The sequence below is a fragment of the Sardina pilchardus genome, chromosome 3, assembly GCF_963854185.1.
Source record: "Sardina pilchardus chromosome 3, fSarPil1.1, whole genome shotgun sequence".
Taxonomy (NCBI): domain Eukaryota; kingdom Metazoa; phylum Chordata; class Actinopteri; order Clupeiformes; family Clupeidae; genus Sardina; species Sardina pilchardus.
The window spans coordinates 23,115,583-23,130,047 of record NC_084996.1 but is presented as its reverse complement, the minus strand read 5'-3'; the positions used below and the strand labels follow the sequence as shown (position 1 = coordinate 23,130,047).

The window sequence follows — 14,465 nt, the reverse complement described above, 5'->3', positions numbered from 1 at the left end:
CCATCTTTGTCTGTGTGTGAATAGTGACCGCTTCATAGTGAGAGCTTTTTGCCTTCATAAATGGCAAGTTGGCGATTAATTATCATGCTCTCCCTCTTTGTGGAAAGGTGCATGGAGCTTGCACAGGTCTGCTAAGACTCTACTGTCGGATCTGGGAAAGAATGTATTGTATTTGTAATGTGTCATAAGAAAGTCTGGGAATTTAACTTAGTCTTAAATGGTGATGATCATGGCTATTTGGTGGATGCCTTTGTCCACAGCGACCTACAAATAAAAATAATGCAATAACTAATTTAACAGTAATTCATAGTAAATAAACTGACAATACACAGAAAGAAAAAAAAAACAAAACATGAATACATCAAAACATTATTGTCTAACAAAGTAGACCACAGCAAGTGGAGATGTTATATATCCAGTTAAGAAAACGTCTGGCATTTTTATTCTTGAAAGTGACACGCACCCTGGAGGTAAACACGTCATCAACTGAGTTGCCTTTGCGCCATTTATGACAGCTGGATGTCGCAAAAGGTGCATTTTTTTGCGGAACACCGCTAAAAGCTGCTATTAGCTGGTTAATCTCCAGTCTGTCAGACCAGTTGAAGGTCTTCTGACTAATACTGGAGGTGGAAAGCATAAAACAGCAACAGTTTTCTTACTGACCGAGGAAACTTTATTGCAAATGACCACTTGAGGTCTCTGTCCTACGACTGAAGGCGGACAGAGACTGATGGGAAACTGAAGGTAATGCATTTTACAGAGCACAGAGTCTGCGAAAGCGGCGAGCAGCCCTGACTGCTACACATTGCTGTTTGAGAGGCATATTTGATTGGTTTGGTTATTTATCGTTATGTAGACTAACTTATGAAACTGCGTGCTTTCTCTTGTCGCTTGAGTGGATACAATTAAATGGCAAAAACCCTCGAGTCGGCTCAGCGAATAGATTTTATTTGATTCAAGTTGCAGCCCTACGACTGCTGATCTGGAGAGAGCCCCTTACGCACGGCGCATTTGGAGGAATTGTCAGCATGGACTCAGCATCCGAGCAGAACCGGCGGCTTTTGATGGAGCTTCTGGAAAGGGATGGAAATGGAAACTGTGTAGATTGCGGCGTGACAGGTAAATAAACGTTAATCTAATTGTTTGTTTACATTGCGCACTCCCTTCCCCATTCGGCACTGAGGTGAACGTGAGGCCAGAATACCCTGACCTCACAAATGAAGAGATCTGCATGCGTGACGAATTTCACGGCGTAGGGCTTGTGGCCGATGCACCTGCTAGGTCACAAGAGCGTTGGGCTTGAACTTTAATAACTTTAAGTAATCCCAATGTTATTGACTTACACATTTTATACGTTGGAGAAACGAAATATGAAAGATAAAAGCCAGTCATAGTGAAACTTATGAAGAATGACAAGACGCCGCTGTTACTTCATTGATTCGTGGACATACGATTTCCATGTGGGAAGTGTGTCTCGTAAAACAAGTAGGCTATCTTGAATTTCACGCCTTACCTCTGCTGACACACCCTGATACCAAGCAGTGCCTTTGTGTTCAGCTATCTCAAAGTTATCGGCGTTGGTTTACACTGCGCTGTGGGCAAACAGGAATGGCTGCATAGCTGACACATTTCTTAAGTGGAAAAAGTGTTTCAGGCAGCGATGGAATCATGTAAGGGCCAAATTGGCACGGTGACTTTTACTTGTCTTCTGCCTAGATTACCGCTCCCTTGATGTGATTTGAATTAGAGTGCTGGTCCTCTGTGCAGTAGGCCTAGCGTATGTGTAGTCTGGACCCCATGGGAATATTGTGGAAAGGTTCAATATTGTAGGCTCAAAGTGTCATACTCTAAACAGCCAATCCAAAGTGCCTGCAGAGGGTTCCTGAGCCTTTGGATGGCCTCTCAGACTGGTTCAGTAGCCTATAGTTCAGATAAATGAACTTTTTCACAATATTCTAATCTAATTTTCAGAGTTTCACCTGTAGCTTGGTCCATAATTGAGAATAGGAAAGTGTTTGTATAAATTAATGATTGTACAGTTTTGGAGGGCAGCCCACTGTAGGCCCTATTTGCAGTGAGCCAGACACCAAAAGTGGCCTGAAACATATTTATAAAAACTTTAGAGAAACTGTAGGCTAACAGAAAACAAGCAATCAATGAGCCAGTTATTATGCAAAGCTATGAAATAAAAATGTGTAGAGGTTATATTGTCAACGATACTTTCTGGGAAAGAAAAGACACTTCCTTTCCTTCAATGCTTTTTAACAAGTTTGGCACGTCATGGTGGAAATTGTTTACAGGTAGGGGCAGCGTACCAGTGTACTATAGGCCTACCTGTTTACCTGTTTACCTGTCTACCTGTGACATTAAACCCCCCTCTGAGCTGCTGCACTATAAGATGTGGACCCTGTTCTGTATTGGTCCTTTTCCTCTGAACATTTTCGTAACGGCACGGTTCGGCACGGCACGGTTCGGCACGGTACGACTCTACCCTGGTGTGGAATGGCCTCTCTCAATAGCCTACTGCGTGATGTCATCAAGGCCTTGAGTCTGGTGAAAGTACCTACGTTTTTTAAGCAAGCATGTTCCTGTAACCACTGTCTGCAGAGTGAGAGGAGGGTGAAACTGAAATATGAAACTGAATAGAACTGGCCAGTGCTTCATTCAAAAGTATAGTCTTATGCAAATATTTCCTTGCAAACAACGAGTAATGGCCTTATGTGGTGTTAACCACTATTTCTGAGGTACTAAAATGGCCTTGTTATTAAACTGTTCCAGTTTCTGTGTCTTCATTGAGATGCTAGTGGAATGCTGATGATACTCCATTTGTTTATTACAGAGATGGGGCTTCAAACTGAGATATCTCAATGGCTGAAATCTTGTTTAACTGTGAACAGGGACAGTAGTCTATGAAGAAGGGATAGCTTAGGCCTACCATACAGATTTGAAAGATTTTAGTTGTTGTCATAGCAACGTTCAGTTTTGCTGGTGCACGGGCACATTGACGTCAAAGTGGCTTTTGAGCCTTGAGACCCCAGACTGCACCTGTCACTGTCTAATCGGCATGGAGATTATTGTAGCTCAAATTAATTCTGAGTCGTGGTCTTCATGTTAAGGGACAACGACCAAAGAGCAGTCACTTTAAACTGCCCTGAGCCAGGGGTCTAGTCAGGGGCAGTGGTAGTGTAGTGGTTAGGGAGCTGGCCTAGCATGTAGTAGTAGTAGTGTGTGTGTGTGTGTGTGTGTGTGTGTGTGCGGCGATGGTAGTGGTTTAGGAGCTGGCCTAGCGTGCAGTAGCCTGAAAGTTGTTGGTTCAATTTCCGGCTTTCACTGTTGAGCCCTTGAGCAAGGCACTTAACCCCAAATTGCTCTGGGGACAATGTAATGACATTGTAATCCCTTGCAATATAGTCTGTAGTTAATATAATGTAATAAAATGTAATCTGCTAAATCTAATGTAATGTAATGTCTATGTTATGTTATGAGAGCCCTCATGTTATGTTATGATAGCCATCACCCTGCATCACCCTTAGGAGAGCATGTGCTTCCATGTGCTTCATGTCACCTGTGTTGTGTTGTTGAGGCTCAGAACCCACAACCTGCAGCTCCTCGGATCAATCAAACCAGCTCTCTCACTAAAGAGCACGTCTCTGAAGGCATCAGGGAAGATTACATACTGCTCAGCTACAAACCAGCCACCTTTACACTGGTGTACTCATTAGATAAGATGATAAGAGCCCTCCCCTTAGGAGAGCATGCCCAATTGCCCTGTGTTGTGTTGATAGCTCCATAGCTCTTCAGTCCTCCCAGCGCATCCCTCACGCTGGTGCTTCTCCCATATCTCTCATGTCATGCTTACACATCGGCTGTAGCCTGAGTGTTCCCATCCTGCCTTGCGCAGTGATTTGATTCACGCTGCTAGGCGGTCTGGAAACTATACTGCCCTAATTTTTGCCTGAGATAGGGGACCAATCACAGAACATGGGGGAAAGCAAGACGATGATGAGCTATGCACAGACGCATTTGATAGACATCCGTGGCACCCAATGAATGGATCTGGGCAGCGGCAGTGGCTCAAGAGGTAGAGGAGTCGTCCAGAAACTGGAAGGTTGCTGGTTCGAGCCCAACTCCTCCTGACCCTGTTGAAGTGTCCTTGAGCAAGACACCGAAGTGCTCCCGATGAGCAGGTTGGCGCCTTGCATGGCAGCCTCTGCCATCGGTGTGTGAATGGGTGAATGTGAGGCATGATATGTATAGCACTTTGGGTGCTCGCAGAAGCTGATAAAAGCGCTATATAAATGCGGTCCATTTACCATTTTACCATCTTTTCAAATACGAGAAAATGAACGTTTGGTTGCCAGGCCACGTCTCATTTGAGAAGAGGTAGGCGCTAGCCAGGCTACATCGGCTGTAGTGGCAATGAGTTCTGCGATGAATATGTCCTGTCTGCAGTGCATCCATTAGCCATCACCTGTAGGTCTGTTTACTCAACAGAAGTGGACTGTAGTGGTCACAAGTGCAATGATGTGCAACTGGATTTGTTTTTGGTCACCGTCTTCGAACTGTGTGTGTGTGTGTGTGTGTGTGTGTGCATTCTCTCAGATAAAGAGAGCCATCTAGACATCCTGCAAGTGAGTGCCATACTGACAGAATGGCCAGGGTATCTTAATACTGGTAAACCTGTGGCCTAACATCGTGGCTTAACTGACATGTCAGGCTACGTGCAGCTCAAGACAGAGACCCAACAGCATGTGTTGTGGGAGACCAAATTGAAAGGTGTTTGTGTTGAGCTGGCAAAATGTTGCCATTGTTTCTGAATAGTCGTAAAATGCGGTCTGGCAGAATGTGGTTGACATTTGAGCTCACCATCCAATCAAATTACACTGCTACCTACTGAAGCCACAAGTTGACTGGCTGAATTTGTTTTTGGCACAGAGTCACTGTTTGTTTTTATGGGCCTGTTACTGATTCAGGAGTGTGAGAATACCGAGCTGCTATGAGGTTAATGCAGGGGAGCAGTTAATATGGTGTTAATATGGTTTTGTTTTTTATTAACTTGCATAAAACACTGTTCTGCGGCTTATACACAATGCGGCTTATATGCAGGAAATTACTGTAGTACCGTTCAAGCATAGAGCTCTAAACACATCACATACAGTCAATCAACAGGTGGTGGACTGTGAGAGGCAAGTAGCTGAATTGGACTGAAAGTTGTAATGGAGCAGCTAATCGTTGCCTTTCCCTTTGATCTCCTCTCTTAAGGCTCCATTATCCACACAAGCTCCTCAAGTGTGCACTTCAGTCGGCGTGTTGGCTCTTGTGCTGTGTCATGCAGTCTTTCTGGTTTGGCGTGTGTGTGTGTGTGTGTGTGTGTGTGTGTGTGTGTGTGTGTGTGTGTGTGTGTGTGTGTGTGTGAGAGAGTGTGTGTGTGTGTGTGTGTGTGTGTTAGGGGTGTGAATCTCTCATGTGAAAGACGATACGATTCGCATCTAGATACATTGTCACGATACGATTCAAAAAAAGATACATGTTAATAGCAAACGATTCGGTACGATTAAATTCGATGCGATTCGATGCAATTCGATGCGGTTCAATAATCGAAAGCATTCTGAAAGTTATTTTTCATTGTGCACATTCACTTTACAATTGTGCACATTTTACATGATCAAGTTAATGGTTATCAATAGGACAAACAACTTGATGTATGAACATGACAAAACATTTTATTGTGAAAAGGTGAGGTTTTTCATATAATATTTTAGTAATGGCACACACTGAGGACACCATAAAGAAATAAACAGAAGAAACACATATCTCTGTATATGTTGCATAAAAAATTAAAGACCAAAGAGGTGTCGTTACAAAAGAAAATAAAGCAGTGCTTTGCCCTTGGCCTTTTCTCATGTAAAAGAATAAATGATTCTCTGCTTATCTCCCTCGACAATGGAATTCTCTTCTCTGATTGGCTGATGGGGTGGCCATTAACTTCGTATAACCTGCTACCTTTGAAGTAGTTCCCGTATCACACTTGAATATTAATTCGCCAAACTCGTTGCGAAGTTTAAATGAACTGTCACGTTGCATCCAAGCTGAAATACAGACGTGCAGAACCATAGTAACATTGTAGCATATGACGGAGGTGGATTGTAGCTAGTTGGATGCCATGTAGGCTATAAAAGTAGCGATCTTTCAAAGTTAAAGTTAATCAGAATCGTGGGATATGCCCGCTTGACAACGGGAGAGATAGAACCAGAGCCATATAAAGAGACCTTCTCTTTTGAAAAAGCCAAACGACTTCCAAACTTTGGATTTAAGTTTCGCCGGCGCGTTGAATATAGGTTCGGAGTTGTCAGAAATCTTTTCTGAGGAAGAATAGCATCTCATTCCTTCAGGCACGTCCAGGGCACGTTTCGTTGGAATGGATAGAAGAACGTGATAGGCTATGCCATCTTTGACCAATGAGAGGCTGTCATTGTTCTCAAATCAAAATTGGGATGCACACAGCCACGCACCAGGCCAGGAAATCGAGTATTTCATAAGAGACGGTCAAGTCAGAAACGTTTGCGAATGTGAACCGATTTGTTTCTTTTAAATCGAAACAATAACCGATTCATGTCATGAAAAATTCGAAACGAGGCTTGATGCATCGATGTAGTCGTCTTTTACAGGTTAAAAACGAATATCGATATGTATCGGTTATTTTTTACACCCCTAGTGTGTGTGTGTGTGTGTGTGTGTGTGAGTGTCTGTGTGTGTGTGTGTGTGTGTGTGTGTGAGAGAGAGTGTGTGTGTGTGTGTGTGTGTGTGTGTGTGTGTGTGTGTGTGTGTGTGTGTGTGTCTGTGTGTGTGTGTGTGTGTGTGTGTGTGTGTGTGTGTGTGTGTGTGGATCTTGTGTAGAATTCACAGGTGATGAGATGTTAAAACTCGGGGATTAGCCGGAGTTCACACTGTGTAAGTGAGTTGTGTGCTAATGCGGTCCCAGTAAATATAACAGGTATGAGAAATGCTCAAATATCAGGTATTATGGGATTTATTCAGCGTTGTCTACACAGTTAGCTACAGTATGAATCAGATTACGTAATGTGATTCTTACACTCAAAGTCTATGTTAACTGGAAATGTGCTAGGCTACTCCCCACCTGGTTAAGATGTAGTATAGCAGAAGAGTCCGCATGTGTGGATGAAACATGTAGCCAAAACCGCGTATGTTATGTGACACGTGACAGCTCCTTAATTTTTTATATTGGCCACCACATAAAACACCTGGTAATCGGATCGGGAGCTGACAGGAAGTGATGTCGACTGTTCAGCGCTTTAAAGGAAGTGATGTAAACCGATCAGTGCTTTAAAGGAAGTCTCTCCAGCTCTCTGAGCACTTCCTCCCCCTTGTTAGCGCCTATGGATGAAGAGGCCACAGTGTAGCGTGTTGTGTTCCTGTGTTGTCAACAGTGCGACCACTGCTCGCCTCTCTCCTGTGTCATCTGGCGCCTCTGTCGTCTTCCTGTTTTACTCCAGCACGTGTCGTGTCCTCGGCCTTGTGGTTTCGTGTTGGTGCGTCGCGCTGTTTTTCGTCACGTTTCACTCATTTCCGTTGTAATTCTCAACAGCCCTTTCCGACACCTCTACATCCTCTGGTCATCCACTGACCTCATTACAGACTTCAGTCTGTGGTCTGCAACTCCTCTCTTGCACACACACACACACACACACACACACACACACACAGTTAACAGTCACACACTGTTAACACACATACACTAAACACCATTAACACACACACACACTGCGTCGGCAGATCCTCTCCTGTTGTCTTACTCTCATATCTTCATCCTCCTCTCCCATTTCTGAGAGAGGAAACATTATACATTTATTTATCTCTCCATCCTCATTTCACTGACTACACACACACACACACACACATACACACACACACACTCACACACACACACACACACACACACACACACACACACACACACACACACACACATACACACACACCACACACATACACACACACACACACACACACACACACACGGCTGCTCAATACACTGCTCTAGCCCTAAACCAAACTCTAGCTCCAAGAGCAAGCTAAGGCATGCACAGAGCACATGTGTGTGTGTGTGTGTGGTCAGGGGTGTGTGTGTCTCGTTGGTCTGAGAGGGGCTTATTTATATTCCATTAGACTTTACTGTCATTGTGCAGAGTACAACTGCAGAGACAGCAGTGTAAACACTATAGGACATGTAGTGCAGTGCAGACAGTATAGTTGTATACAGTAAAGAAAGTGATATGGTTCATGGTTTGCAGTAATATGAATGAAATATAAGTATAAGTGTATATAAGTATATATACTTTTTTGATCCCGTGAGGGAAATTCGTTCTCTGCATTTAACCGAATTAGTGAACATACAGTGAGGTGAATCACACACTAACCCAGAGCAGTGAGCTGCCTGCCCAACCAGCGGGGGGTTTGGTGCCTTGCTCAAGGGCACTTCAGCCGTGAATAGATATGGATATATACAGTAAAGGCAATGCCTCTCAACTGTTCCAAAATCAGTGCAAACGACGGCCTCTCAAGGCTTATTGCTTAAGTTTGTTTCTGTTGAGGGGCAGATGTTTTACCAGTCTGTTGTTGCCAGCGTCCTCTTCTATGCTGTGGCATGCTGGGGAGGAAGCACTAGGAAGAGGGATGCTGGGCGACTAGACAGGCTGGTAAGGAAGGCTGGCTCTGTTGTGGGAGCTGATCTGGAGTGCATCACTTCAGTATCAGACAAAAGGACCCTGAACAAGCTACACAGCATCCTGGACAATGACTGTCATCCACTCTACAGCACTATCATACAGCAGAAGAGCTTGATCAGCTGGAGACTACGCTCCATGACATGCACAACAGACAGACTGAGAAAGTCATTTGTACCCAGGGCCATACAACTGTACAATGCTTCACTGAAGGGAAAAGGAGAGTTGGACTTCTATGCATAGTATATCTGCACCTCCACCCTCTTATACACTTACATGGCATGGCTTACATGTCTACCCTCATGTCTAACTCTTATATTATTACTATGTTAAGTTTATTTTAATTGTCCATATATTTATATTAGTACTGTTATTATTATTACTATGCTTACATTTTGTACTGTACATATTTATTACTGGTCACTAGAATTTAATCTTGCACTGTTGCACTGTTGGACTTATTTGCACTACCAACTTGACACACACCTCAGACTGGATCACAGTACCAATCCTCAGTACATTCATGCATACCTTATCTATAGTATTCTACTGCTCCTTTAGTCATGTTGATTGTTGATTTGCTTTTTAATTTTCCTGTTTACATTGTTTACATTGTACTGTATGTTGTGTGTGGTGTCTTAAGCTGCTGGGACCTTGAATTTCCCCTTGGGGATCAATAAAGTATCTATCTATCTCATATATCTATCTAGAATGCGTGTCTCCTTGTCGTCCCTGTCAAGGTTGCCATGGTCGTGGACACCTCCACAGGCACAGGCAAGAAGGCATCTGGGGGACTGGGGAGTCCAGTGTAGAGCTAATGTTTAGTAGGGTGACTATTATGGGATGTAGAGCTAGAGTTCAGTAGCCGCAGCCTGCAGGGAGGAAGCCTGCTCTGAGCCTGCTGGTTTGGGTCCCGAGAGACCTGTAACACCTCCTGGAGGCGTGAACAGTCTGTGGTTGGAGTGGGAACGGTCTTGATGCGGCGCGCCTTACGTAAGCACCTCTTGCCCTGGATGACCTCGATAGAGGGGAGTGAGGAACCGGTGATGTGTTGGGCAGTTTTCACTACCTTCTGCAGTGCTTTCCAGTCGGAGGCAGAGCAGTTGCCGTACCGTACGTAACCGTGACACAGTTGGTGAAGATGCTCTCGATGGTACAGTGGTAGAAGTGCACCAGGATCTGAGGAGGCAGGTGGACCGTCTTTAGTGTCCTCAGGAAGAGACACTGGGCTAGTGACAGGTGTACCGTCTTCAGTGTCCTCAAGTTCACCAGGATCTGAGGAGGCAGGTGGACCGTCTTTAGTGTCCTCAAGTTCACCAGGATCTGAGGAGACAGGTCTTCAGTGTCCTCAGGAAGAGACACTGGGCTAGTGACAGGTTAAATATGTCAGTCCAAAGCTCAGTCAGCTGCACAGAACAGGCCCTCAGGACGCGCGTGTGTGTGTGTGTGTCTGTGCTTACGTGCATTAGTCCTGCTCAGTGTGTGTGTGTGTGTGTGTATCATCAGGACCAGCAGCCTTACAGTACGTGCAGTAGTCCTGCTCAGTGCTGCACACACACACATAGGTGGGGGAGAGTGTGAGAGGCTGGTGATCAGTAGACACCACAGCCTTGATGGCCATTTATATATATCTATGTTGATGGCCACCTCCTTGTTGTCCCCGCCAAAGCGGCCATAGATGTGGTTCAGCTCATCAGGCAAGGAGGTGACAGTGGTGGTGGTGGTGGTGGTGGTAGTGGAGTTAGTAGTTTTGTAGTCTTGTCTGTCTTGGATGCCTTGCCACATGCGTTGGAGGTCAGAGTTGTTCTTAAAGTGACCCGCAGTTGTTAGCTTGTGGTTGTGCTTGGCCTCTCTGATGCCCCTTTTCAGGTTAGCCCTGGATGAGCTATAGCATGCTCAGCTATAGGTGAGCGTCACCTGATCTGAATGCGATGTGTCCTTCAGCAGCATTTAGATAGAGCTGCAATATCTTTGCATAGCGTGCGTACTGAGTAGCTATCTAGCTATCTATCTGACTGCTGGGGTTGTGGTTTTGGTTTATGAGTGAGTCAAAGGGTCCTGTTTTTAGTCCTGGGCCTGGATCACTTGTTGCTGTCAGACTGTGTGTGTCAAGTTATGGTTTAAATTCTCATTTCATAAAACACAGTCTGATTTATTCACTTTCCTATGCAGTTACTTTTGACATATCGTATATGACCCTGTTCAGCAATAATCATCACCTCTGTGCATCTGGACTTCTCATGACTTATGTATGAAGGTATTCAGCAAAACAGTTTTACAGTCCAGTCAGTGTCAATAAGAATTCTGTACAGTATTCAACCCACTGGACTAAGAGATCTTGATGAGCCTGTCGTCTCTGTGTGATTGTGATTGTGATTGTGATTGTGATTGTGATTGTGATTGTGATTCTAATTGTGATTCTAATTGTGATTCTAATTGTGATTGTGATTGTGATTGTGATTGTGATTCTGATTCTGATTGTGATTCCGCCTGCTGTGTTCTCAGAGCCCAAGTGGGCGTCGTCCACGCTGGGCGTGTTCGTGTGCCACAGCTGCTCAGGCCTGCACCGGAACATCTCCCAGATCAGCCGCGTCAAGTCCGTCTCCATGGACCCCTGGGAGGCAGACGAGGTCAAGGTGAGCCCAAGAGGAAACTTACCTGCATGTCTGTCTGTCTGTCTTATCTGCCTGCCTGTCTGTCTTATCTGCCTGCATGTATGTCTGTCTGCATGTATGTCTGTCTGTCTTATCTATCTGCTTGTCTGCCTGTCTGCTTGTCCGTCTACCTGTCTGTCTGTCGTCTGTCTGTCTGTCTGTCTGCCTGTGTGTATGTCTGTCTGTTTTTTCTGCCTGTCTGTCTGTCTTATCTATCTGCTTGTCTGTCTGTCTGTCTGTCTGGCTGTGTGTATGTCTGTCTGTCTTCTCTGCCTGTCTGTCTGTCTGTTTGTATGTCTGTCTGTGTTCTCTGCCTGTCTGTCTGTTGGTCTTATCTGTCTGTCTGCCTGCCTGTTTTATGTATCTGCCTGTCTGTCTGTCTTGGTGCATCTGTCTGTCAGTCCATCTATCTGTCTATCTGCTTGTTTGTCTGTTGGCCCATCGTCCATGTCTGTCTGCCTGTCTGTTTGCATGTCTGTTGGCCTTCCTGTCTCAGTAAGTTAGTTGCACTGCTCTCATAAGCAAAAGGCAGAAATACACTCAGTGTGTGTGTGTGCATGTGGTTAGGCTGGATTCCTTTTCTCGCTCTCTCAGACCCATGCATGCACGTACGCCCACACACACACACACACACACACACACACACCCACACACACACACTCATACACACCCACACCCACAGAGAGAGAGAGAGAGAGAGAAGGAAAGAGAGGGAGTTATATATATACTCTATGCATGTATGTTGTTGAGTTGGCCCAAAGACATGCACACAGTCAACATTTAGCACATGTTACACAGCACGACATCTACAAACCTTTATGAAGTAATGCACCTAAACAACCGACGCAAATGCAGAAGCTTTATGCACATGCATGCATTTATTGTGTGCTCTCGTTCTCTCTCTCTCTCTCTCTCTCTCATTTGTACTCTTTCTCACATTCCTCCTCTTTGTCCCCAAGTTCATCGCGTCTGCTGGAAATAACGCAGCTGTAGCCAAGTACGAGCAGAAGATCCCTCCGTTCTACTACAGGCCGACCAACACAGACTGCATGTGAGTAACTGGTTGACCTCCCCACTCGTTCCCCTCCGCACTCTCTGAGCTCCATTAGATCAGCCACTCCCTGTGCTCAGATGTCATTGTGAGGTCATCATCCTACTGGGCTTGACCTTTGACCTGGATGAGTAAATTAGGGTGGGGCCTCCTCTTGCTTCCTGTAATTCAGGCCTCCATATTTCTTCACTGCTTCCTGGACTGAGTAAATCCAGTAGGGCTTACTGTTACAGCACAGGAAATCAGTGAGTGAAAGGTGTTTGCATAACTGAGAGCCCATAGCAATGACACAGTTCCACAAATGTGTAGACTTGCTTCCAGCAAGACTGAGCCTAGACTCAGTGGCCAATACTGGCAGTAGCGTTACATCTGTTACTCCTTTTCAGGCGAGGATTCATACAGATTCATACAGCACATTTAAACACAGCTTTCACCGACCAAAGTGCTGTACATAGTATAGAAATCAGATTATCATATTATGAGATTTATACAGCACATTTAAACACAGCTTTCACCAACCAAAGTGCTGTATACAGTATAGAAATCAGATTATCATATTATCAGATTTATACAGCACATTTAAACACAGCTTTCACCAACCAAAGTGCTGTATACAGTATAGAAATCAGATAATCATATTATCAGATTTATACAGCACATTTAAACACAGCTTTCACCAACCAAAGTGCTGTATACAGTATAGAAATCAGATAATCAGATTTATAAAGCACAGATAAACACAGCTCTAATACGGATTAAGACACCATTACCAACAAGCAGGCAAATTCCAACAACAAACGACCTGAGAACAAGTGGGACTGGGATAAGTGTTACAGACAAAACAGACATCAGATAGAATATTATGGGCTGGGAAAGCCAGAACATAAAGGTGGGTGTTGAGCATAGTCTTTAGAGTAAACACAGTGATGGAGGCCCTGTTTTTAATGTGGAGGGGCAATGAGTTCCACAGAAGTGGAGCAGATAGATAGATAGATACTTTCTTGAATTTCCCCTTGGGGATCAATAAAGTATCTATCTATCTATCTATCTTATTGAGCGTAGTCTTTACAGTAGACACAGTGATGGAGGCCCTGTTTTTAATGTGGAGGGGCGATTAGTTCCACAGAAGTGGAGCAGCGAGCACACAGGCTCTGGTACCTTTGTGTTTGAGATGTGATCACGTGCTAGAGAGCCAGCAGATATAGGAGAGACCTGGGGGCTACATGTAAATCTATGAAGTTATTTGAATGAAGTCATTGATAGTTTTGGCCTGCCCATGAAGGGCCTGATAAAGAGTGCTAAACTGCATGCTAACATATGAGCATGCTAACGTATTGCGTGTTTGGTTGGTGAACATGTTTGCAGATGATCAATTCAGAGAAACTGTGTAACTTACAAAGAGCACACACACACACACACACACACATACTAGCAGTTGTTTTACATGTTTTATTGTCTGTTATAGAGAGTCTGATAAAGCCGACAGACTGCCATGCCAAATGAAATTCAGTCCGATGAGATTAGAGAGCTGTTGGTGGAATGAACAACTCTTAACTCAGATGAGAAAGTCTGCACAGGTCGAATTCTGAACTCTCCTCATCTTGTGTTCAGTCAGAGTAGTTTGTGCTGCATTTAGTAAACCTGCAAGATGGTGGCGACTATAAGAGGATGAAGGTAATGCACCCACTGCACAAACAGGTAGTTTTAAAACACATTCTTTACACTTACAAAGGCAAATATATGTTTAATGATATTTTGAGCCAAGTCAGAGGCTAAAGGAGCAATTTATTTTGACTTTGTTTCTGGTATGTAGCTGTTGAGTGGTAAATGCATTTTCAGGTTCTACCTAAAACTGCACTGGCTGACTTTCTGCTCTCAAATAAACATTTAGACTCGTCTTCCAAAAATAGACCATCTGTTGAAAAATACAGAAGTTGAAGAGAGCTGTTTCAGTCCTATATTGGGCTCTGAAACCTGCCTGAAAGAGTTCCAGACAAGCAGGAGAGAGGGGAGAGG

General features: G+C 44.4%; 1 protein-coding gene across 1 annotated transcript in view; it reads left to right on the top strand.

Moving 5' to 3' along the window:
• The first annotated feature begins 776 nt into the window (after nucleotides 1-776).
• LOC134077083 (arf-GAP with dual PH domain-containing protein 1-like) overlaps nucleotides 777-14,465 on the top strand; it is a 29,445-nt gene continuing 15,756 nt past the window's right edge. The window contains exons 1-3 of the mRNA XM_062532472.1: nucleotides 777-1,119; nucleotides 11,250-11,380; nucleotides 12,358-12,449. Of these exons, the coding sequence (XP_062388456.1) occupies nucleotides 1,029-1,119; nucleotides 11,250-11,380; nucleotides 12,358-12,449 (314 nt within the window). The 5' untranslated portion in view covers nucleotides 777-1,028. The remainder of the gene's footprint in view (nucleotides 1,120-11,249; nucleotides 11,381-12,357; nucleotides 12,450-14,465) is intronic.